This window comes from Oryctolagus cuniculus, chromosome 12 (assembly GCF_964237555.1).
Source record: "Oryctolagus cuniculus chromosome 12, mOryCun1.1, whole genome shotgun sequence".
Lineage (NCBI taxonomy): Eukaryota > Metazoa > Chordata > Mammalia > Lagomorpha > Leporidae > Oryctolagus > Oryctolagus cuniculus.
Window position 1 is genome coordinate 91,982,663 of NC_091443.1, and position 25,074 is coordinate 92,007,736.

A 25,074-nucleotide genomic window follows, 5' to 3' on the forward strand; every position below is an offset into this window, starting at 1 on the left:
GCCGTTGGTTCACCCTCCAATGACCGCCACAGCCGGCGCGCTGCGACCGGCGCAGCGCGCTGATCCAATGGCAGGAGCCAGGTGCTTCTCCTGGTCTCCCATGGGGTGCAGGGCCCAAGCATTTGGGCCATCCTCCACTGCACTCCCTGGCCACAGCAGAGAGCTGGCCTGGAAGAGGGGCAACCGGGACAGAATCCGGCGCCCTGACCAGGACTAGAACCCGGTGTGCTGGTGCTGCAGGCGGAGGATTAGCCTAGTGAGCCACAGCGCCGGCCAAGCAGGATTTAAATTCATTGATGACCCATACATTTTACACATCATGTTCAGACAGTGTAGCAGGCCCACATATCCTAACAGCATTATCACGGAGAAATTACACACTATTCTATATTTTCCACATAAATTTCTACCGATTATAATCCTTAATATCTATTGTTGCACTCAGCTGTGCCTGTCCTTAAAGCTCTCACAGTAGGGAGCGGCGGCTGAATGAGCCCCATGCACACTGCTCGGTTCACCTGCTATTGTTTTTCTTTAATGACGTAGAGACACATAGAGACAGCGCTTCCATCCACCGGTTCACTCCCCAGCTGCTCACAACACCAGGGCTAGCCTGGGCTGGAGCTGGGAGCAGCTCGCCCACGTGGGTGACAAGGACCTAACTATGTGAGCTGTTCCCTGCGGCCTGCCAGGGTGCCCAGTAGGAGGAGCTGGACTCTGGAGCAGAGCTAACACTGGAACCCAGGTGTTCTAACCCCCAGGCAGTACGTCTGCCCACCGCTGCTATTTTTAAAAGTGTGTCGTTATTTTAAAAAGATTTATTATTATTTATTTGAAAGGCAGAGCTACAGAGTGAGATAAAGAGAGAGAGAGAGTCTTCCATCCGCTGGTTCAGTCCCCAGATGGCTTCAACGGCCAGAGCTGGGCCGATCCAAAGCCAGGAGCCAGGAGCTTCTTCTTCCAGGTCTCCCACATGGGTGGGGTGGGGAGGACTAAGTACTTGGTCCATTTTTCTCTGCCACCTTCCCAGGCCATTAGCAGGGGGCTGGATCAGAAGTGGAGCAGCTGGGATTTGAACCTGCACCCATATAGGATGCTGCATCAGTTTTACCCACTACACCACAATGCCAGCTCCAAGCTGCTATTTTTTTAATAGCAAGACTTTCTCCTTGTGGCTGGCACTGTGGTGCAGTGGGTTAAGCCTCCACTTAGAACACCAGCATTCCACATCAGAGCACCTGTTCAAGTCCAGGCTGCTCTGCTTCCAATCCAGCTCCCTGCTGATGTGCCTGGGAAAGCAGAGGGAAAATGGCCCAAGTATCTGGGCCGCTGCACCCACGTGGGAGACCCAGCTGGAGTTCCAAGCTTCTGACTTCAGCTTTGCCCAGTCCCAACCTTTGTGGCCATTTGGAGAACAAGTGGATGGAAGACCTCCCTCCTTCTCTCTCTCTCTCTCTCTCTCTCTCTCTCTGTAACTGCCTTTCAAATAAATACATATTTTGAAAAACGAGACTTTCTGCTTGAAGAAAGCAGTGTGTTGATTTCTATTCCTTACCAGCGTTACGTATCCCTACGGCATTTTTTAAGTCCTAGATTTTTCAGTGCTGGGATATTACACAGAAAACCAAACAACATCAGTATTTTGCTCATGTGTTCAAATCTCTCTGCAGTTGAGAGTCTACCCTGATCTACAATGATCAGGAAACGGTCTATCATGACTGTTTGTGAATGTAAACCTATTTTGTAGTCACATAAGCCTTCTATTTCTTCTTTCTAATTTCCTTACATTTTATTGGCATATCAGTTTTATACGAAGGTTCTTTCCATTTATTAAAAACATCTTCTCTAAACATTTAAAAATATTTTCAATCCTTAAAAAACATGACACGACCAATTGAGATCTATTTGCATCTTAAAATAACCTTTTGTTCACCTTGCTCATGGCAAGCAACAGTGCATAGCAAATAAATATAAGTGTGGATAGCACAGAAGAAAATACTTGCACTTTCTGCCCAAGACCATGATTTGTTCTTTGCCTGCCGACCTTCTGCCATCCCATTGAATGTGGTCCTCATCTTGCATCTGATACAAATGACAGTGATTGCATGCGATTGCATTAAGCCACTCTGCTGGCCCAAAGTCATGTTTGCCGTGTGCTTTTTTTTTTTTTTTTTTTTTTGACAGGCAGAGTGGACAGTGAGAGAGAGAGACAGAGAGAAAGGTCTTCCTTTTGCCGTTGGTTCACCCTCCAATGGCCGCCACAGCTGGCGCGCTGCGGCCGGCGCACCGCGCTGATCCGAAGGCAGGAGCCAGGTGCTTTTCCTGGTCTCCCATGGGGTGCAGGGCCCAAGCACTTGGGCCATCCTCCACTGCACTCCAGGCCACAGCAGAGAGCTGGCCTGGAAGAGGGGCAACCGGGACAGAATCCGGCGCCCTGACCGGACTAGAACCCGGTGTGCCAGCACCGCAAGGCAGAGGATTAGCCTAGTGAGCCACTGCGCCGGCCATGCTGTGTGCTCTTTAAGATGCGCTATCTTGGGACAGATCCACAAGGCATCACATACAACCACTGAACGGTCCTGAGCATGATACTGCTCAGCTGAGACTCCGGCTCCTGGCGTGGATGGAATGAACCCTGCCTGCATTCAGAATGCTTCTGAATCCCCGACCAGAATTCTGGCTCCTGGGGCTGGTGCCACGGCACAGTGGGCTAAGCCTCCGCCTGCAGTGCCGGCATCCCACGTGGGTAGTTGTTTGAGTCCCAGCTGCTCCACTTCCCATCCAGCTTCCTGCTAATGCACCTGGGAAAGTAGCAGAAGATGGCCCAAGTGCTTGGGCCCCTGCATCCATGTGGGAGACCCAGAGGAAGCTCCTGGCTCCTGGCTTCAGCCTGGCCCAGCCCTGGCCATTGTGGCCATTTAGGGAGTGAACCAGCAGACGTCTCTGTCTCTCTCCTTGTCTCTCTCTGTATTTCTGCCTTTCAGCTAAATACACGGCAGGGCTGGGGAGCGGGCGGGGCCAGGCCGGTGCGGGGGTTGCGGGGCCGGGCGATCGCTCGCAGCTCTCCGCAGCTGAAGATGAGCTCCGGCCAACGTCCACCCACAGTCCGTGGACTGCAGAGGGAGTCTTCACGCAGTGGCCAGGGCTCCGCAGCTCCCTGGGCGCGCACCGAAGAGCAGCCCTGTGCATGGTGGACTGGGCAGGTGCACGTGCCCGCACTCCGCAGACAGGAGAGGGCGGGGACGTGTGTGCAGGGCCATCGTCAAAGCAGACAGAATGGACCCCTCACCCCCCATGCCTCTGCATAAACTACTGCAAAAACTGCAAAAACGTGTCAGAGTCCAGAATGTAGAAGGCATACCTGTGAACCTTCTAGAAGCCGCAGAAAAATACCTGGATTGAGCAAAGGAGTCTTAGGTATTGAAAGCATAATCCACAAAAGAAAAGAAACTGACAAATGACATTCAAAGCTTTTGCTGTGCAAAAGGCGCTGAAAATGAGAACACAAAGCACATAGTAGTAAAAAAGAAGAAGAAAAGAAAAAACTGCAAATCACGTGTTAGACCCAGGACGCACATGGAGACCATGTGAGGCGCGATCTAGTGCACAGGAATTGACCTGGTGGTTAAGACAGCCACGCACGGTGCAGTGTCCTGGTTTGAAACCCGGCTCTGGCTCTGGCTCCAGCTTCCCGACAGTGCAGGCCCTGGGGGGCAGTGGTGATGGCTCAGTGATTGGTTTCCCACCACCCACCTGAGAGACCTGGGTTGATAAATGTTCACGGCCCCAGCTTGGGCAGAAACACTTGCCACGAGTGTTTGCCCAAAAGGAGGAGGGATGCAGGAGGGGGAAAGCGGAGCCTAGCAGCATCTCCAGCTGTCCTGCCCTGGAAGAGAGCGAGAGAGAGAGAGAGGGAGAGGGAGAGGGAGAGGGAGGGACCCCTCCCTTGTAGGGTGGGAGGCAGTGCTTCTCCAGGTATGAAGCCACCTGGTCCACATGGCGCTCACTAGCCATGGCCACGTCTTCACGGTGTCTCCCTCCCAGGTCCCACATGGCACAGACGCATCCCCGCAAAGGGGATGTTTTGATTAACAAGTAGAATTACATATGGGGGCGTGTGGCTTCCAGCTCAGTAGACTTTATCCACCTGCCCATCCCACATCAGTGGCAGTGAGTGCTCAAATAATTGGGCTCCTTGAGTTCCTGCCACCATGGGGGAACCCGCCTGGCTCCAGCACCATTCACCATTGCATGCATTGGACAAGTGGACCACACAGCAGACTCATAGAATGATAAATGCCTTAAATAGCACTCTGACCTCAGAATCAGCCCCTAAGGCATTTGGATCTGACTGAAAATCCCATGAGAGCATTTCAGGCATGGAAAGCCAAAACAGTGCCCAAAACAGTTCTGCATGAAGGATCTCTGTGAGTGAGATCCCAGTGGAAAGAAGGGGCCATCAAAGAAGGAGGTACCTTTCTCTAAAGGGAGGAGAGAACTTCCACTTTGACTATGGCTTTGTCTAAATAAGGTCGGAGTTTGTGAACTCAAGAGGCTTCCATAGCCTTGGCAGCTCATGACAAGAGCCTTGGGTGATCACTAACACCATAAATAAGAGTGTCAATTGTTAAATCAACAACGGGAGTCACTGTGCCCCTGCTCCCCATGTAGGACCTCTGTCTTTAATGTATTTTACTATGAGAATTAATGGTAAAACTAATCTTCAAACAGTACTTTATACTTTGTATGTCTCTGTGTGTGCAGACTGTTGAAATCTTTACTTAGTATAGAGTTGGTCTTCTGTATATAAAGATAATGAAAAATGGATCTTAATGAAGAATAGGATGGGAGAGGGAGTAGGAGGTGGGATGGGAGTGGAGGTGGGAGGGTGGTTATGGGGGAGAGAAACAGTATATCCCTAAAAGTTGTACATATGAAATTTGTATTAATTAAATAAAAACCTTCAAAAAAAAGAGGAGTGGACCGGAATGCTCTTGCTCTCTCTCTCTCTCTTTCTCTCTCTCTCTCTCTCCCTCTCTCAAGGCTAGAGAGGGTTCAGCACCAGCTCCCAAAGACCCCCTACTGCCTAGTCAGGGAGTCCCATGCACGCATGCCCAGAGTAGCCCAACAGGCCCGCTAAGCAACCTTTTAGTGTGTGTGTGCCAAAGAGCCGGGTGGCCTGCTTGACCTTGGGGCCAGGTGCGGACGGCAGTGCCGTGTGCAGAGTGGAGCCGCCATGAGTCCCCACGTGATAAAACCGGGGCCCAGCCTCCCAGAGTGCCCCTGGTGCTGGAGTGCAAGCCCGGCCAGGAAGGCTTGTCCACTTCCACTTGCAGGAGAGCTTACGTGTGTGTGTGACAAGGGCCTAAGGGATTGACATGGACAGCGGTCCAGCGTCTGCATTTCAAAGTCGCCCCATAACCTTCCAGGTGCAGCCCAGTATCTGCACTCTAAAGTCCTGCCTGGACCCTGATGACCTTCCAGGGGGTCCTGCCCCTTCTACCTGGCCTGATAAACATCCTTCCTCCTGGGCGGGGGGCTTCCCCTGCCTGACAACTTCAGAGGGAAAACTCAGAAAGGAATGTTTTGTATTTACATCCAACAAGTCCTTTGTTCCGGAGGAGAGGGAGAGGGGGAAAAGAAAAGGCGGGAAGGCAAGACCCATCCCCTTAAAAGCCGCAGCCTAAATGTGCACTGGGCACTCTCTCAGCTTCTGTCTGGAGAGGTGCCCGTCCGTTCTTAGGGACGTCCCTACCCTACCCTAATAAACCTTGCTGTGTTGCTTTCCCCTGCTCTCTGTCTCACGCCTGAATTCTTCCTTGTGCAAAGACAAGGACCCTTTGCTTCTCCAGTAACACTCAGACTTGTCCTAAATTTCTCCCAGTGGACATATAATATTGGTACACATTAAGTCGAGAGTGAGAGCCAGCGAGCGAGCAAGAGAGAGAGAGAAGGGGGTGCCTCCGTGAGCCCCTGCACTTCCTGCTCATGCAGCCCCTCACACAGGGGTGCCCGGCAGTGCTGCCCAGGGAGGGGACCGCTCCCCTCCCCCGGCCTCCTCTTGAGCCCCCTCCGTCTCCCCGTCCTTCCAGGCGCCGTCCTGATGCAGCCATTTGTGCAGAACGTGATTTTGAGCGGGTCCCTGGGGTTCTCTATCCTGGGTGTAGATTCCCTGGGATTCTCTGTCCTCACTGGGCTGTAGTCGGGGACAGAGAGACCCCGGGGCGGGCAGCGAGGGCAGGGTGGAGGGCAAGGCAGGGGCTCTGCCTGGGAGTCCGGGCTGCCTCAGTCCCGACAGGCCTGGGCATGCATCCCAGTCATGGTCCCCCGGTGCTGACTCCGGTTAGTCATTCATGGTGGGGGGCCTGCGCCCCTCCCCGAGAGGGGCAGAGGACGCTCAGCCTGTGAGTGAGGAGAGCTGGGCCCCGGGGCTGCCTGGGTGTCCCCGTGAGTGAGCAGGGGTGCGTGCAGGGGGCAGGAGGGAGCTGCGGCTGGGCTTGGGGCTGCAGCCTGAGGAAGGGCTCTCGTCACTGGCATCATCGGGGACGTCCTGATAAGGCCATTGATGCTCTGTAATTAAGGATAGCCACGTGGGGCCACATTAAATACGCAGCCCTCCATTATCTTCTGCCTCCTCCCGCAACTCCGTCCTCACGCTAACATAGTTAGCAGGGGGTTTTCAGGAGTGCTCGGAAGCCCCGCGATGGTTCTTCAGGCTTCTGGGGAGTGAGGAGGTTTCTTAGTGGCTCCCCGGCGGAGGCGGCTACCATGTTGGAGGCCAGGACAATCTAGGCACGTGGACCCACCATGCTGCGGGGGTGGGCGTGGGGAGACCTTACCTTTGGGTCTTTAAAGGGGTGCAAGGTAAATGGTGCATGAAGAGCCAAAGTGACTCCATTTTACAACAATAAAAAGCAGCCTCCGCTTCCCGTAGCAGAGCCGAGTCCTTGTAAAAGCAGGCACTCCGGAGACAGCAAAGCTTACCAAGGACAGCTCAGTAGACCAAGGGCAGCTCAGTGGAGGTTACCAAATAAGGCAACTCTCTGAACCCACACCAATTGGAGACCACCCCGTCCAACTAAGAGTAACCCAGAACAGCCCCGTCCCATCACCAAAGGCCCCGTACTGTAAGCCCTTGCTGACGTATTTTTCCTTTAAAAGTGTCCCCGAACAAAGCCTGGGACCTTCCTCCTTCCTCTGTTGCGCCGGATGGTTGGATGAGGTCCCTGTCGCGGCTTGTATTTTTAATAAAAACCTTGCTTTTGCATTTCGGAGTGTTCGAGTTACTGGGGACTTTCTGGGGATCCGTGATCTGGGGACAACAGTGCAGGGTGAGTGCGAGACGGGCTGCACCCTGAGGCACCCTCTGAGATCATCAGAAGCTGCCCCAGAATAGTTGAGGAGCGAATCAGGAGCGCGGGGCAGGTGGCAGCTGGTGGGAACCTGACCTTCAGTTCAGTTCATGCACTGGGGGCGGCGCTGTGGCTTAGTGGGTAAAGCTGCCGCCTGTGGTGCTGGCATCCCATATGGGCGTCAATTTGAGCCCCGGCTGCTCCACTTCCAATCCAGCTCTCTGCTATGGCCTGGGAAAGCAGTAGAAGATGGCTCAAGTCCTTGGGCCCCTGCACCCACGTAGGAGACCCAGAAGAAGCTCCTGGCTTTGGACTGGTGCAGCTCCGGCTGTTTCAGCCAATTGGGGAGTGAACCAGCAGATGGAAGACCTCTCTCTCTCTCTCTCTCTCTCTCTCTCTCTCTCTCTGCCTCTCCTTCTCTGTGTAATTCTTTCAAATAAATAAATAAATCTTTAATCCATGCAGTGACCTCAGGTGAGTCACTTGCCCTTTTAGGAGCTTAATGTTCTTAGAAGAGCTGACATGTCTGTGGTCCCTTCTGGTTTAACGAACAGGAAGACTTCAGAAGGTTTGTGGAGAAATGGAACTAGAATTTTGAAATCCATGCCTGTTTTTTTTTTTTTGGGGGGGGGGCATTTACCCCTAACTTTCCCTACGTGTGCACGGATTTCACGATGTTTTGCACCAAAGTAACTGTATCTTTTCATTCTATCTTTCCACAGGCCTTTTGGTCAATGCACTCGTATGTAACGGCCCGGGTGTACTTGACAGTCCCTAAAAGAGGTGTGGACGGGACGCCTGCTCCTGACATCTCAGCAGTCACCTGTTTACCTCCAGGGCGCGATCCCGTGACAGCCTCAAGACTGGCTGGTTCCGGTGAGCAGGAGTCCTGTGGGCACGGCCGCGTCAGGGTGCATGTGCGGCGCCAGTCGAAGCAGACATGTTCCAGAAAAACAATTCATGCATTTAATTAAAAAAAAAAAAACACCTATTTTATTTGTTTGAAAGGCAGAGAGAGAGAGAGAGATACACAGAGAAAGGCAGATCTTCCATCTGCTGATTCACTCCCCATAGGCCCACAACAGCCAGGACTGGGCCAGGCCAAAGCCAGGAGCCCGAAATCCAATCCAGGCCTCCCATGCGGGCGCGAGCGGCAGGGGTCCAAGCCGTCCCCTGCCGCGTCTCAGGGTGTGCATTAGCAGGAAGCTGGACTCAGGATCTGTAGCTGAAACTGACACCCAGACGCGGACGTGGGATGCAGGTGTCTCCAGCCGCGCCTTGACCGCTCTGCCAGAAGCTGGCCCCCGTATGTTTAATTTGTGTTCCGTCTGGTGGCTGAGTGAAACAACACAGCACAGCGATTGTGCGCACAACCTGGACCTTGTTGCAGTCCCACTGCGTGACCTTGGAGACGTCACAGCCTCGGCTCGCTCATCTGTGAAATGGGACAATCCAGAGGTTGGATTTGTGAGCATGAAATGCGATCCGGAGCCCATAATGCCCTGGACGCCTGGCCCGGCTGTTCTGAACCCTCTGGTCTGGCGAAGCCTTCTCCTGGCCCCCAGACAACTTCCACGAGGTGAGCCCCGCCGACGGGATGGCGCCCGGGCTCTCGGGCTGTCCTGGGCTGCCCCGCGGCCAGAGGCACAGCTTTGAGGCCCTTCCAGCTCCCCCTCTCTCGGCTCCTGGGCTGGATGGGGACAGAAAACACAGCGTTTCCTGAGAACACAGCTTCAAAGCGTCCACACCAGACTGCCACAGAGCCTCAAGCCTGGCGCCAGCCCCGCACGCAGGGGTCAGCACCCTGTGCCAGCACTATTTCTAGAAGGGTCCGTGCCCATCCAGCCTGCTGTAGCCAGGCTCGGGGTAGCACTGGCCACGTCTGCCCTCTCCGACTCTGGGGAAGAGCCAAAGGCAGAGGGGAGAAGGCCAGTGGCTTGGCCGCGACCCCCTGGGCCCCATCTCCACCCGCCTGTGTCAGCCCTGGGCCCTGCACACCCTTCCTGTCCCCTTCCTGCCCCACAGGTAGTCTTCATGTGGAATAAATTAGTCTCCGGAGAATGGGAGGCCCAGAGCCTGCGTTCCCTGGAAGCGCCCTGGGAATGTGCGTCACAGGACAGACAGACAGCATGGGTGGATGCGTGGCTGGTGCGGGAGGCGGTGTCAGCTGCGGGCAGTGCGCTCAGGCCCCCCCCCCCCCGGCACTGCTGTCAGTCTGAAGCGCATTCCTCTCCCACGCAGGGGCTGCAGAGAGCCATCCCCCCAATAGAACTTCGGCGCAATACGCCTCGCACCTGGATAGGGGCGCTTGAATCTCGTATACAAGACTCATCATCATCATCCTTCTATACACACCGTGCACCCGCGTCGTGGAAACACCATGACGCCACCAGAAACAGAGAGAGAAGCACCACCAACCCCCGGCCTCCGAATCGGGCACGTGGCTGGCTTTCCTTCCTTCCTGCCCCCTCTCGCCCTGGTACCTGCAGCTCAGTGGCCTCTTCACAGCCTGGTCCCTGGCCAGTGCACATTTGCACTTAGCCCCGCGTCAGCAGGACTTCTCCATGTTGCAACAGTCTGCACAATTAGCTTTTAAAACAGGCGTGCTGTGGTTTGCATGGGCCCGAGTGCCGGGCATTTCGGTTGCTTCAAACGTCCGGTTATTAGGTGTACAGCTGAAACTGGGTGCGCAGGCCCTTGTCGTGTTTTACGGATTCTTTCCTTAGGCTGCACTGTCAGGTGTGGGGTTACTGGAGCCATGCAGACAGCTGGCGCCTGGGGCCGGGATGGGTCAGTGTTTCTCCCGCAGTCTTTAAGGAAAGAGTGGATTCAGGCTGAGAGCCGACAGCCATGGCTGCTTGGAACGGGGCTCAGCCTGTGCAGCGCGCGTGCACTCGGCATGGGAAGGAGAGAAACCCAGGCACACCACAAGCCAGGCATCATGGGTGGCCTGTAGTGTAGACAGGGAGTGCGAGTGTAGTCACTGCCGGGGAAGTCCACCACCGCTGTGCGCTGGAGCCGTCAGAGAAGGGGCCGCGTCTTCTGCACGTATTTTTGTGTATATGTGCATTTGCTGTGTGGCAGGCCCGGCCGAGAGCACTGTGCAGCGAGATGACAAAGAAGCACCAAGTATCAAGCAGGTGGAGGCAGTTGGGCCCCCTGGGGGTCTGCACAATCCCCTGGGGAACAGAGCCCTGAGCCCCGCCTCGAGGGATCTGGGTTGGATCAGTGCCTGACGCTAACGACAAATGAGGATTGAGAACCCTAGATGGGCATTTTCTCATTAGGGTTGTATGAGGGTTCTTACTAGGTTGTATTTTCTTATTACAGTTACACTTGTAACAGGTTCTGAGCTGTATGGGCTGTTGGTGATTCCAGCCTTGGAGTGCCCGCCAGAGGCCCCTGTGTTACAGGCTACGTCCCCAGGGTGGCGCTGTTGGGAGGCAGTGGCACCTGTAGGAGGCGGGGCAATGGAGGGCCTTAGCTCACTGTGTGGCCCTGGAAGAAGCTCCAGTGGCAGAGCCCGGGCTCGTGCCCCACCCAGTCTCTCTGCTTCCTGGCCCGCCTTGTGACCCGTCCTCTGCACAGATTCTGCCACCATGGGGCCTCTACCAGAGCCTGCTTCATGCCCTTAGGACTTGCAGCCTCTAAAACAGAGCCACATGGACCTTCCTGCGTAATCTCCCGTCTCGGGCACGCCAGTGCAGGGACGAAAGGTGGCTGGTACAGACGCTGTCTGCTGTGGGCTAGCAGATGGGGCCACCTGCTCGTGGGCTCTCAGCCTCCGAAACTGCCGCATAAATAAACCTCTTCTTTGTAAAATAGCCAGCCTCGGGCTGTCTGTTACCTACGTGGAAATTGGGATCATACAGGGTATTCTGAGATGAGGGACAGGGACCCTCCTAGGCTAACGGGACAGAACAAGCTTACTGTAGATGAGGAGGGCGCTCGCAGGCCGAGGGGGTGCTAAACCCCCTTCTTAATCTCTACAAGAACCTGCCCCTGAACCTCCCCAAGCAAGCCCTCCACCCAAATCAAAGGAGCTGCTTCTGGGCTAATGTCACCTCCAGGCCAGTCCCCAACTGTCCCCTTGCAAGCAAGGAGCTGCCCAAGAGGAACCGTGGGCCCCCAGCTGCCAGAAAGACCAGCCTGGGCCAGGCAGCTCTGGTGCCACGTGTCTGCAGGCCCCTCTCCGGCATCTCTGCTGCTCTCTGGGCCTCTTTAGGACTGAGGTCAGGTGGCCCTGACGGCCCTTCTAGCTCCTCTGGTGCTGAGGGACCTGGAAAGACAGGCCCTGGTACTGTCCCTCCCTCCCCACACACAGTGGTCAAGGACCACTGTTTGCTGCTCCACCCGCCTCAGTCCTGCTCCCGGGACAGCAGCTGGGCCTGGGGAGTGCCTGGCAGTCACCGTGTTGTCCCTGGCACACCCTGGCACAGGCCGTCAGCCCCTGGGCACCATCGGTGGGGCTGCAGGCTCAGGGCGGGCGAGCAGGGAGAACAGTTGCTTTCTCTGAGCCTGTGACCGAGAAGGGGCGTCTCTTCTATTTCTACAAGGTCTCAGTGATGGACACAGCCACGGGCAGCCTGGGGAGGGGGGCGGGCAGGGAAGGACGTCAGAGAACCCCAACCGGGCGCCCCCAGCTGCGTGCCCATCACACGAGCAGATGGGAGAAGGCGCTGCAGGAGACTGAGATGGAGGCAAGAACTGCTGGAAGGAAGCAGGAGGGTGGGGTCCAGCCTGGCTGGACCGCCCAGGGCTGCCAGTCGGAGGAAGGGCACTGCGGCCAGCTCAGCCGGCTCCCCCTCCCCGCCGAGAGATGTCACAGCCTCAGCCCCACTGCCTGGGACCGTGACCTGACTGGGAAAATTGCAGACGTAATGAAGTGACAGACCCAGCGAGAAGATCATTCTGAAGCCGGCGACCGGTCTCCTTACACAAAGGGGTGCGGACAGGTGGGCATTCTGTAGACACGTCAGCCTGCTTTGGGGCTCTGCAGCCAGCGCCGGGAGACAGGAGACGTCTGCTATTGCCACAGCCCCGGGAGACTAATCCCAAGCCCGAGTGCCCCTGGAAGAGGCGCCTCATGCCCGTCCTGTCTCTGTGCAATAAGACTGGTCCTTCCGGCCCCCGGGAATGGCTTTGTCAGCAGTGCAGCGCCCGCGGTGTGGGCGGGGTGGCGGTTCCAGGTCTGACGCCTGCCAGGCAGATCCTGGCCTCGGCTTTCTCATCTGCAAAGTGGAGCCCTGGGCCCTGCCCTGATGGCTCCACGGCTGTGAGTGAGGAGTGGACCTACGGATTAGGGTGGGGTTGGGTGCAGGAGGGTGGAGGGTGGAGGACAGATCTTGCCGTGGAGTGAGGGTGTTGACTGTCCCAGCTGTGGGACATGGCCTCTTGAACAAATAAGAGTACAGACAGCCCGGGCCCACCCGGGCGGAGTAGCTGCATGCCTGGGGTGGGGCACCTGCCCAGACAAGGGAAGGGGTGGGCGGGTCCCAGTCATGGGGGTGCCGCTGTGAAGGCGTCAGGGGCGACTCACTGTGGGACACCCCCCCCGGGAACCCTCAGACTGCTGCCGAGGCCATTTGCTGTCCATCCCCCATTGCCATAAAGACACACAAGTGTCCACTCTAACATGGGTTAAATTGTGCACTGGCAAAAAAAAAAAAAAAAGCCTAATTCCAGATATTGAACTTGCTCAGCATTCTGCGGTCACAGTTCCCCTGAAAGGAGAGATTCTTATCCCCCTTGGCATAAAGAAACTGCAGGTCAGAGGGGCGAAACAGCACGGCGGAGGCCACGCACGTGCAGGGTACTGACTCCGGTGCTCACCCCGTGTCACTTTGCTGCCTTCCTGACGTGTCACCTGCCGTCTCATCGGGCAGGGATGTCCCGTATCCCTCTCTCTCCACTGGCAGGCACCCATTCCAAATGCTGCGGGTCTACTGTTCTTGCAGACATTCGGGGTCTATGTCGGTCCCTCCTGCCAGCTCTTGCCTGGCACTTGCCCTGCCTCCCTTGCTGCCCAAGGTCCCCACTCAGCTCCTCCTCCCTGCTAGCAGGCTCCTCCCACCTCCTGGTAGAAATCCCAGTTGGTCCCATGTTCAAGTCTCTGTGGGCAGCCCAGGATCTTAAAGTCCTGTGTCCAAGCTGCAGGTCTTCTATGAACTTCCTGCGACCGTGTGACCTTGGACAGGTCACGTCCCTTTTCTCTGGCCATCCATTTCCTCATCCATGAAATGGGCGACTTGAACCCATCGTGCTCTGTTCTCCATGGGGGCCGGCACTGGTGGATAAGCCACGACTCTCATCGCCAGCATTCCATATAGGAGCACCAAGTACTGGTTGACACGTCCTGGCTGCTCTAACTCCACCCAAGCTGCCTTCTACCGCGCCTGGGAAAGCAGTGAAAGATGGCCCACGTGCTGGGTTCCTGCCACCCACATGGGAGATCCAGATGGAGTTTCTGGCTCCTGGCTTCAACCTGGCCCAGCTCCGAGCCATTGTGGACAACTGGGGAGTGGACCAGTAGGTGGAAGATCTCTCTTTCTCTCTCTCTCTCTCTGTCCTTCTGCTTTTCAAATTAATAAATACATAAATTTCTTCTCCCTGTGGTCCCACTTCATTTTCCTGGGTTTCGATGTCACTGTGTGTTCACCAGCCATAGCACCCTCTCCACTGCACTTTTTTTTTTTTTTGACAGGCAGAGTGGACAGTGAGAGAGAGAGAGACAGAGAGAAAGGTCTTCCTTTACCGTTGGTTCACTCTCCAATGGCCGATGCGGCCGGCACGCTGAGGCTGGCATACCGCTCTGATGCGAAGCCAGGAGCCAGGTGCTTCTCCTGGTCTCCCATGTGGGTGCAGGGCCCAAGCACTTGGGACATCCTCCACTGCACTCCCGGGATACAGCAGAGAGCTGGACTGTAAGAAGAGCAACCGGGACAGAATCCGGCACCCTGACCAGGACTAGAACCCGGTGTGCCAGCGCCACAGGCGGAGGATTAGCCTAGTGAGCCATGGCGCCGGCCTGCACTTTTTTTTTTTTTAATTATTTATTTAAAGTCAGAGTTACAGAGAGAGGGAGAGAGACAGAAAGATCTTCCATCTGCTGGTTAACTCCCCAAATGACTGCACCAGCCAGAACTGTGCCAGGCTGAAACCAGGAGCCAGAAAACTCATCCAGGTCTCCCACGTGGGTGCAGGGACACAAGCACTTGGGCCATCCTGGGCTGCTTTCCCTGGCACATTAGCAGGGAGCTGGATCAGAAGTGGAACAGCCCAGACTCCAACTGCGCCGGTATGGGATGCCGGCGCCCCTGGCAGAGCTCAACCCGCTGCGCCGCAGCGCCGGCCCCCTTGGCTAGCTTTTACACTCTGGAAGGGCAGGAGCGGGTGTGGCGCTGCCAGTGAGGGATCTGCCAAGACACGTGGATCAACTTACGGGCAATCTACTGACGCCTGCGCCTCTTCGCCTGCCCTCTTTGGTTAGGGTGTGCACAAAGATGCCTGCAGCGGGCCTGAGGGCGTGTCTCTCGGCTAGGGGAGGGGGAGGGCTGTGCCACTCCTGCAGGGTGGGCAACAAGGCCAGTGCCGGGCTCGGCCTCTGCTCCCTCACTGTCCAGGCGTCAGGAGATGGTGTCAGAGACCACGCCTGTCACGCTTCCATCCTCCAAAGTGTGTAGTGGCCAGGGGCTCACCGAGCCCCCCCACAACCCTGAGACGCCCGAGCAGGGACTGGCCATGTCCTTTCTGTCCATGGTCAGCGGCCTGCCCAAGGCGTCTGTGAATTCTGCACAGAGCCTAGACCCGGATCTGCTCTCCTGGTCCTGGTCCCAGTCGCAGTCCCAGTCCCGGTCCCCAAGCCCTGCTGTGCAGGAGATAACATCTGGCCTGTTTGGATGGAACTGAGGCCTCAGAGGACAGACAGACAGACACCCGGCCAGAGGCACAACCACAGAAAGACCCCACCAGAGCCTTGAGACCCCCAGCTGCAGCCCACACACACAGATGGGGAGGTCTCTGGCCTCCAGTCCCCTGCTCCTCCTGCTGTCTGCACAGGGCATACAGGGTGAGGCTGGGAGCAGCAGCCGCCCAGAGAGGAAGTGGGAGGAGAAGGTGTCCCCCTTACTTTCCTGCCTCAGCCCCAGTGTTTGGCCCCAGAGGTGGATTTGCTAGAATTCTGGTAGGCTGGGCCGGAAGTGGCCGCAGCCCGCCTCCTCAGCGCCAGTGCGGGTTCCTGGAGTCTGATGCTGCCCCTTTGCGCTTATCTCTCATCACTGCGTCCAGCGGGTGGCACCTTCCAGCCCACAGCCTGCGATCCAGGAAACGGAGGCTGGCAGTGGATCCAGAGACCGTGGGTGGGCTGACAGCAGGGCTGCGGACACGTGGGGTGGGGGGTCCCTCCCACACATGGCTTCCTCGCCTTTCCCGGGCACCTCCCACGCCGTTTCTGAGGGTGCTCCTGCCCTCAGTGAGGCCTCCAGCCTCCCAGCCCTCAGGCCCCGGGGGCGGGGGTGGAGGGGGTAGGAGCCTAAGCGCACCTCGACTCTACCTGGATGCATGGCTGTGGTTGCCCCTCGGGCTGCCGGGATGGGGACGTGCCCTGGAGGTCACGGAGAGTCCGCGGTCAGGGCGCGCGGGGAGGCGCAGACCCGGGAACCGAGGGGTCCCCCCGCCCTCGGCTCCTCCCCCGGGGCCGCCCCGCCCCGCGCAGAGAGGCGCGCCTGCCCGGCCCGGGCCAGGTGCAGCGCCCAGGAGCAGGGGGGCAGCTGCGCCGGGAGCCGTACCCTGTCCACGGGACGCCGGGGACCCTAGGAGCCCAGGTAACCGAGGACGGCACTCCCCGCCAGTGCTGTCTACGGGTCCCCAGCCGCGCGCGGCCTGCCCGCCTCCCCGTCCACGCGCGCCCTGCACCGCCGCGGCGCTCCTGGAGCCCGGGTGGCCGCTGCCAGAGCGCGTCCTGAGGAGTTCGTGCCCGTGCCGGGGCGGCGGCGCCGCGCGGGCGCCGGGCAGAGGTGCAGCGACCCGTGCGCCGGCAGAGGGCTTCCCGCTGCAATTGGTTAGTTCCCGACGGTGCCGGTTTCTCTCTCTCTCCCGCGACCCCGGCCCTCCACCTCTCACGAAGTTCCTTGGCTAGGGACCGCACCGTCGGCGGGTTCTTCTGGAATGTTTACGTGTATGCTTCCCGCCTCCTCGGCGTGAGCGGCTGGCGCGCGCGCTAAGGGGCCGCCCCGTGCGCGCCCGGATCGGCCTGGGCCGGATGGAAGCGGCGCCCCTTGGCTTTGCGGCCGGAGCTGGATATCAGCGCCCACCGCCCCGCCCCCAGCCCGTCCCAGGGCTGCAGTCCGGGAAGCCCCGGGGGAAGGGACCACAGAACCATGACCCCGGTTGGTGTGCGCAAAGTGGCTTGCTCGGCTTCCCGGCTTGGGGTGGGAAGGGGCGAAGGCTTCCCTCGCAGAGGCGGGGAGCAGGTGGCATGGGTCAGAGCACAGGCTCGGACAGGGCCGCAGACAGGAAGGCGGCAGGGAGAGGGGGAGGAATTTGCCTCCCTCATCCCCACGGTGGAGTGCCCACCTCAGATCACTGCCTTCCAGAGGCTGGGGTGGCTTCTGCATTCTGGCTGGCCCCTGACTCTGCAGGTGTCGGCTGCCCTTGAGTGCCTTCCTGCCAATGGGGCTTTGCCCTGCCACCACTTCCAGGCAGCAAGAAAACCCAGCAGAAAACTTCCTGCTGCAGTTGGTTAGTTCCCCACGGTGCCAGAGAGCTGCAGGAGGGCAGGTGCGCTGGGCCCCAGCACCCGGGGTCCTAGGGGAAGCGGAGGAACTCACTCCAACAGCTGGGATCTTCCTGGCCCACCTGGGGTCTTTGACCTTGGTGAGTAGCAAACACAATTTGGGAAGTGGCCCGGTGCCACCCCGAGTCGCCTTGACACCCGTCCCCCCTTGGGGCCACTTGGTTTTGTGTTGAGGTCCCTTGCGCTTCTCCAGAGGGACCTCAGGCTTTGGCTGCTCCCTCCACCCACCTGTCAGACCGAGGAGAGGCAGAGGGCGCCAGGTAAAATGCGCTATCGGCCCTGCCCTAGGTTGGTGGCACAGAGCTTGAGTCCCCTCCCCTTGGCCTTCTCATCTCTCGCTCGGGAAGATCTCATCTGGGAACTTTAACAGTCATTGCCTCCCCTATGGGGCAAGCGTGAATTGGGGAAAGAGCTTCTTTTCCTGGGCCTCAATATCCCCATCTGTGAAATGGGCGCAGTGGGAGCTGCCTGATTTGTGAGGGAGTGCATGGTCCAGACGGTTCTGTCCGCTGCAGACTGGGAGAGATGACCAAGATTCTGTGGGGTGTATGTGTGTGTGTGTGTGTGTGTGTGTGTCCATTGCTCGCGCAGTGGACGGGCATCTTGGTAACCCGCAGAGAGTAGTTCGCACACTGAGCACACAGTGGGCCCGCAGGAAGTGGTCATTGACCAGAAGTGGTCTCTAGGGGAAGAGCAGTTGTTGAGATTCATGGGGGGTGGGGAGGTTGAAATCCCGCTCCCACCCTCCGCCCATGAGGGGAGGCGGCAGCCAGGCAGGCAGGCTCAGATGGAGGGGGCCGAGAGCCCCGTGGGCGGAGGGGTCTCTGAGACCCAGACGGACTGGGGATGCAGAAGACCCCGTGGATCTAGAAGAAATCCCCCATTCAGGCCCCCTGCGGCCCCTCAGCCCCTCCCCATCCCCTCCCCAGCCCCAGGCCTTTGGCTGGAGGACTGGCTGCAGCACACGGAGTTGCTGGGCTCTTGCCCCACCGGGGTCGGGCTGCAGAGAGGGTCGCGCGGCTCCAGCCTGGCGCAGACCTCCCACCCTGGCAGCCCGGTGACCTGTGCCTGTGCCTGCACAGCCCAGCCAGTTCTGGGCCCCTAACAAGGGCCCGCGGAGGACAGAGGACAGAGAGCCCGCGTCTCTCCGGGGAGGCCGCCCCTGCACTGCCTTGCTCTCGGCCACACTTGCCTCTCTCTAATGCACCACTCGGCATTTGTGCATCATTTGCCCGCCCCTGGAGGACGTCTGCTGGGAGGGCACGAGGGCAGGAGGGCAGGGCCTTCTGTTTGCTTCGTGTGCTGCTCAGGCAGCAAGGGAGTGCGTGACGTGTAGCAGGTGCCCAGTCAATCTGTGTGGAATCAATAAATACGGGGGCTCACCAGGGAGTTCCGAGAAAATGCATACCGTGTAAAAAAGCTACGCACGGACTTAAAAGAATTTTTGCACCAAATTAACTCATCCTTTAAAAAAGATTTACTTATGTATATGACAAGCAGAGTGAGAGAGAGAGAGAGAGATCTTTCATTTGGGGATTCCTCCCCCCACATGGCTGCAGTAGCCAGACCACGTCGAAGCCAGGAGCCAGGAACTCCATCCAGGTCTCCCACGTGGGTGCAGGGGCCCAAGGACTTGGGCCATCTGCTGCTGCTTTCCCAGGTGCATTAGCAGGGAGCTGGACTGGAAGTCAAGTAGGTGGGACCTGAACTAGGTGCTCCAGCACGGGATGCCAGCCTCACAAGTTGCTGCTTAATCTGCTGTGTCGCAGCCCCAGCCCTCAGCGACAAACTTGTCTGTTCATTCCTTTGCCACGCACTTTTGTATATCTACCCCCTCTTTTATTGTATGGAAGTGGAAACTGAGGCCCAGAGGCCAGCAGGGTCTCTTGGAGCAGAGTTGGAGCCTTTGCTAACTGGGCTCGAGTTGGCTGGAAGCTGGGTCCTTGTGCCCTGCGTCAGGTTCCTGGGGGGCACACAGGCACACCTGGCGAGAGCCTGTGGGCCTGCCGCCTCCCGGGTTACCTGGAGGAGCAGCTCCAGGACTGAGCCCATGGCCGCCACAAGGGCAATTGGTGGAGAAACGAGAGGAAGGGGCCAGGGCGGGAGAGAGGGCAGGGACACCTGGCCTGGTGCCGCTGTAGGTCTTCCCCATGCCCTCCCGGCCGTCTCTGCCCCTAGCCACACGGCCAGGCTCGCTTCTCCTGAAGAGGATCAGGCCATGACCTGGGACGTAGCCCCTTGCATTCCTGTCCCCCGGCCTCCTCTTTATCACCACCATCGCTGCAAGGCTGGTGGCTTCCAGCCACAGAGGATGGAAAAGTACGCCTGTTGCGACACCATGTGAGTCAGTTGGTCGTAAATTATGGGGCCGCCCTGTCAGCCCTGATGCCCTGGAGTCTGGCCCATGGGTTAGGGACATGGTGCTGGCTCCCGGGGTGGGAAAGGGTACAGGCGACTCCACATGCTGCTTTGAAGTTAGCAGAATGGCAGCGAGGCGCCCACAGGTGCAAGGGACACAGCTGGGGAAAAGGAGCTGTCACCAAGGCAGCACTCCGAGGGTTAATTCCCACCCACACCCTGTCCTCCAAGCCGGGTTTTGCCTTATACATTTGTCCTGTCTTTGACCTTGACACCAGGCCAGGTTCACCCCCAGGTGCTGTGGTTGCTGGGGTAAACCTCAGACAAGGGCGTTCTGCCTGGGCACCCCAGCGCCCCACCACACCGTCTTCCCCTGGGAGTGCCTGGGAGTCCCCTGGCCCAGGTGGCCAGGCTGGCCTTGGTGAGATCATCTGGAGCCTGTCAGAGCTGTCAGAGATATGACCTTCATGGCTTCTACATCCCAGGGTCCCCCTGCAGCCACCCCACCACCTTGCCACTCCACGGGTTGTGGAGTTGATGGCTGCCCTCCTGGGGGTTGAAGGCTGGCGTGGCTGCTTGGGAGCCCTGGGTTCTAACTCTAGCCTGACTCACAGTATGAACTTGACCCCATCACCGCTCGGGCTCAGTTCCTTGTCTCTGAAAGAGGCCGCCGGGGCTTGGTGAGGCGTGTCAGCCTCAGCGCTATTGGCGGTTTGGATGGAGAATTTTTTTTTTTTTTTTTTTTTTTTTGATGGGGGAAGCTAGACCGGCTCTGGGGACAGTGCTGGGCACCGTATGACCTTGAGCAGCGTCCTTGGCCTCATCTGCTGCATACCAAAGCATCACCTCCAGGTTGGATGACCTCGGACGGTTACCCAAGAGGCAGGGACAGCCCTGGGTGTGAGGATGGGACTGGGTGTGAGTGAGGAATCCGTAGGTAGGGGCTGGCCTGCTGACCTCTTGCTGAGAGCCAAGATCAACTTCTCTCTGCCTTCAGATCTTGGGTTACATAAGCAGGTGGGGGTAGGGCCGCAGGCCTGGTGACTAATCAGGTACCTGTGCCTTGGGAACCGGTGCGCCCCCACTTACCCCTCTCAGCCGATGCCCAGGGAGGGGACGCAGGAAGCGAATCCACCACGGGGAAACGTGTGCGTGAGGCCCTGGCCCGCCCGCCACGGCCTGCCGGCTTTTATTTTGTTTATTTCTCCCCAGTGAGCTGTTTATTAACTTCTTCCATGTAAGCCCCTTCTGACCTTGTTGCTTAACCGAAGGTCAGAGTCGTCTTCTGGTGAGTGGGGGCGGCTGGGAGGGGTTTGCTCTGGGCTGGGCATGGTGCTGACCCGGAACCGTGGGTTTGGGTCACACGCTGGCGGAGTCGTCCTTGGTGAGACCGTGCTCTAGGGTGTGGGTCCCTGGCCGCGGGAGGATGGGGAAGGGATGATCTGTGGGTGCAGCACTGGGGAGGTGCATGGGGGCACCAGCAGATCCACCCAGGGCCGTGCTGAATCTGGGGCACCAGCAGCTCCGCCCAGGGCCGTGCTTGACTGGGGCACCAGCAGCTCCGCCCAGGGCCGTGCTTGACTGGGGAGGTGGCTGTGGTCCTTGGACAGCTTCGCCAAAGGAAGAGGCGGGTTTTCGGCCTTCTTGCTATTGTAAAACGTACAGACTATAAAGTGTGCCGCCTCACCCGCGTGTCTAAGTGTCCAATCCACTGTCGTTAGGGGCACCCACCCTGTCGTCCACCTGTCATCACCGTCCATCCACGATGTTTGTCCTGTCTTCCAGCTGGAACTCTGTGCCCAATAAACAGTGATTCTGGGTCCCTCCCAAGCCCTGGAGCCACCATTCTGTTCTCTGTCACTCCGGGTACCCGGTGCAGGTGAAGCCGCGCCGTCGTCTCGGCGACCGGCTGATTTCATTTAGCACAATCCGCCCCCCACTCCCCCCGGCACTCCCAGTGCGTCGTGTGTCCGAGTCGCTTCCTTCCGCAGGCTGGGCAGTGTTCCTTCCTGCGGACGGCCCCACTCCGTGTGCCCATTCGCCTGTCGCAGGACACCTGGGCGGTCTCCCCCGTCGGTGACTGTAGGCAATGCTGAGGTGCAGCGGGCGTGCAAATAACACCTGGACTCGCTGCTTTCAGTTCCTTCGTGTGCTTGCCCAGAAGTGGAATTTTAAAGATCCGTTTTATCTGAAAGGCAGAGTGAAGGAGAGAGAAGAAGAGACAGAGAGAGAGAGATCTTCCATCTGCTGGTTCACTCCCCAAATGGCCACACAACAGCTGGGGCTGGGCGAGGCCAAAGCCAGGAGCCAGGAACTCCATCCGGGTCTCTTGTGTGGGTGCAGGGGTCCAAGTACTCGGGCCATCTCCTGCTGCCTTCCCACGTGCTTTGGCAGGGAGCTGGATCAGAAACGGAGCAGCCAGGACTTGAATCAGCTCCCATACGGGCTGCCGGTGTTGTAGTTGGTGGCTTTACCCACTGTGCTACAACTTTGACCTTAGCTATGGATAATTTTTTGAGCAGCCTCTGTACCATGGGGGAAGGAAGAGGTGTTTGAACTTGGCTTTGAGGATGAGCGTGAGATCTGGCATGTAAGGGAAAGAGATGGCCTGGAGGTGTTTGTGCTGGACCAGAGGAGGCCGTGCCGGAGGCTGTGGAGGCTGGGAGAGGAGGGGGCACAGGAAGGGCCCCGTGGCAGGCTGTGCCCTGTGGACAGTCAGAACACTGAAGAGGTTTTTAATCAGCGAGTGACACAGGCTGGTTGTCACCTTAGCAGGACGCTGCTGGGAATGATGTCCGATGGGTTGAAAGGGAGCAGAGAGGACTTGGGGGTGGGGAGGAAGCAGGTGTGAAGGGTGGGGGGTGGCACCCGGGTGCCCAGGTCTCTGGTTTGGCTGCTGGTGGTCGACAGTGCTGCACCTGCTTGGGTAAACTTGGGAGGAGCAGCGGTTTAACGAGAGGAGAGGAGAGGATCAGCTTGGCTCTGAGGGGCCCACACAGCCAAGAGACGAAGAGTGTTGATGAGCCACCGGTGTGCAAAGGCGGCACAGAGCGTAGCACCGACACGATGCTGGGCAGTGGCCAGGGCAGTGACGCTGTGTGATAGCCTGGAAGGCCCAGTGGCCTCCCTGCCCTGGGTGTGCCCCGTCCGTCTGCATATTTTCTCTGCCACCTTTGGGATCCGTGCTGGTGCTGGGCCCTGAGGGAGGAGAGGGGGAGGTAAACGCGACCCAGTGACTTTCATTCATCTTTGGTCCCATAAAGCTCAGAGGCTGAAACTCGGCCAATCCTTCTGCACAGGTAGATGTTTCCTCGTGGCGGGCAGTGTGCGGGAGAAGTGGGGGTGTCGTGTGTCGTGGGGGCCCCACAGAGTCCACGCCTTGCACTCCTGATGTTTTAGGTCACAAAGTTCTTTTTTATTTTAAGATTTATTTATTTATTTTTATTTGAAAGTCAGAGTTACACAGAGAGAGAGAAAGAGTCTTCCATTTGCTGGTTCACTCCCCAATTGGCCACAACAGCCGGAGATGCGCCGATCCAAAGCCAGGAGCCAGGGGCTTCTTCCTGGTCTCCCACGTGAGTGCAGGGACCCAAGCACTTGGGCCATCTTCTACTGCTTTCCCAGGCCACAGCAGAGAGCTGGATCAGAAGAGGAGCAGTCAGGACTCGAACCAGCACCCATATGGGATGCCGGCGCTTTAGGCCAGGGCATTAACCCACTGTGCCACAGTGCCGGCCCCAGTCATTTTTTTTTTAAGATTTATTTTATTTATTTGGAAGACAGAGTTACAGAGCGAGAAAGAGAGGCAGAGAGAGAGAGAGAGAGGTCTTGCATCTGCTGGTTTATTCCCCAAATGGCTGCGACAGCCAGAGCTAAGCCAAGCCAGGAGCTTGGAGCTTCTTCTGGGACTCCCACACGGGTGAAGGGACCATCTTTCACTGCTTTCCCAGGTGCATTAGCAGGGAGCTGGATCAGAAGTGGAGCAGCTGACGCTCGAACTGGTGCCCATATGGGATGCCGGCACTGCAGGCCAGGCTTTAACACGCTGCGCCGCAGCACCAGCCCCGAAGCCACAAAGTGCTTTGCTGTGGGGGCCGGTCCTGGGCATTGCAGGGTGCTGCTGACATCCCTGATTTCTCCACACTGGCAGCCGGAAGCTGCACACCTCCCCTTCCAGGCTGCGATGAACAAATATTTTTCTAGAATTGGCACGTCTCCCCAGGGACATTTACGACCTATTGTCCTAGGGGCTAGGAAAGGCTTCTTTCAAGAAATGATGTGAATCTGATTTCCAAAAGAGATATGAATGAATCGAGGTGGAGCAGGAGTGCAGAGGGGAGGCCAGGACCCAAAGCATGGGCTGCAGCAGGTGCAAAGGCCCTGAGGTGGGAGACAGCACCAGGATCGGGGAGGAAGCTGTTGTAGCCCATCGGTGGGCAGTGATGGAAGTGAGGACGACTGGACAGATTCTGGGGGGATTCAGGAAGGACCCGCCAGGTTTTGATGGCTGGAAGGCTTTGGATGTGAGAGTGGCCAGGAAAACACCCAGGTGTGCAGAATGTAGCTGACAGGAAGCCACCTGGCCACAATTTTGGTGTGTGGGGTTGGAGATGCTGGGAGATGTCCATGTGGGGTCACAGACTCCCTGGCTCCTGGCTCACAGGAGGGGGTGTGACGTGTGTGCAGGTGGTGAGGAAGCCGAGGCAGACAGCGTAGGGCCGGCAAGGAAGAGTGAGGGGACCGGGAAGAGGAGGAGGCAGGGGCCCAGCCCCTGGAGGTGGAGAAGGTGGAGCCTGCAGGGGCTGGAGGAGGCGCTCACAGGACCTGGAGAGCGTGGCGCGGTGCACAGTGGGAGCGCGTGGGAGCTCCGTGGAGGGTGCGGAGGACAGCCCGTGAGGACTGGAGAGCAGCTGCTGGGTTTAGAAGTGGTGCAGGCAGAGGTCAGGCTGGGGCAGTGCAGGACTGGACACGGCTGCAGGCTGCTTTTACGAAAAAGGCATCAGTGGGAGTGAGGAGAGACAGCATAGATGCCAGAATGGGAAGAGGCTTAAGATCCCTGTGACCCACATCGGAGTACTAGGTTCGAGTCCCAGCTCCGGCTTCTGGTTCTGGCTTCCTGCTAATGCGGATCCTGGGAGACAGCAGTGGTGGCTTAAAGAGTTGGGTTCCTGTCTCCCATGTGGGAGACCTGGATGGAGTCCTGGCGCCCAGCTTTGGCCTGGCCCAGCCCTGGCCATTCCTGGCATGTGGGGAGTGAACCAGTGATGGGAGCTGTTTCTCTGCCTTTTATGTAAATAAAAGATCAAGCAGGAGAGTGAGTTGCAGAGGAGTTCATTTGTTTAGTCTTTCTTATTTTGCAGCTCCCTCTCCCGACTTTTTTTTTAAAGATTTATTTGTTTGAAAGGCAGAGTTACAGAGAGGCAGAGGCAGAGAGAGAGAGAGAGAGAGAAAGAGAGAGAGAGGTCTTCCATCCACTGGTTCACTCCCCAGATGGCTGCAACAGCCGAGCGGCACTGATCTAAAGCCAGAAGCCAGGAGTTTCCTCCAGGTCTCCCACGTGGGTGCAGGGGC

General features: G+C 57.8%; 2 protein-coding genes across 8 annotated transcripts in view; both read left to right on the forward strand.

Moving 5' to 3' along the window:
• Positions 1-11,174, forward strand: part of GLCE (glucuronic acid epimerase) — a 121,489-nt gene extending 110,315 nt beyond the window's left edge. Inside the window, exons 4-5 of one of the 2 annotated variants that reach the window (XR_011380949.1) lie at positions 8,075-8,228; positions 9,594-11,174. Coding sequence is in view for 1 of the 2 variants with exons in the window: in XM_017338288.3 (XP_017193777.1) it covers positions 8,075-8,130 (56 nt within the window). In the remaining variant the exon portion in view is untranslated. Of the gene's footprint in view, positions 1-8,074; positions 8,346-9,593 lie in introns of those variants that run through there. The other variant, XM_017338288.3, reaches the window with a different exon arrangement.
• A 4,718-nt stretch (positions 11,175-15,892) lies between these two features.
• PAQR5 (progestin and adipoQ receptor family member 5) overlaps positions 15,893-25,074 on the forward strand; it is a 72,419-nt gene continuing 63,237 nt past the window's right edge. For 2 of the 6 annotated variants that reach the window (XR_515352.4, XM_008249808.4), the window contains exon 1: positions 15,893-16,174. Coding sequence is in view for 1 of the 6 variants with exons in the window: in XM_008249808.4 (XP_008248030.1) it covers positions 15,908-16,174 (267 nt within the window). In the remaining 5 variants the exon portion in view is untranslated. The remainder of the gene's footprint in view (positions 16,175-25,074) is intronic. The other 4 variants (XM_051836633.2, XM_008249811.4, XM_002722383.5 and 1 more) reach the window with 3 other exon arrangements.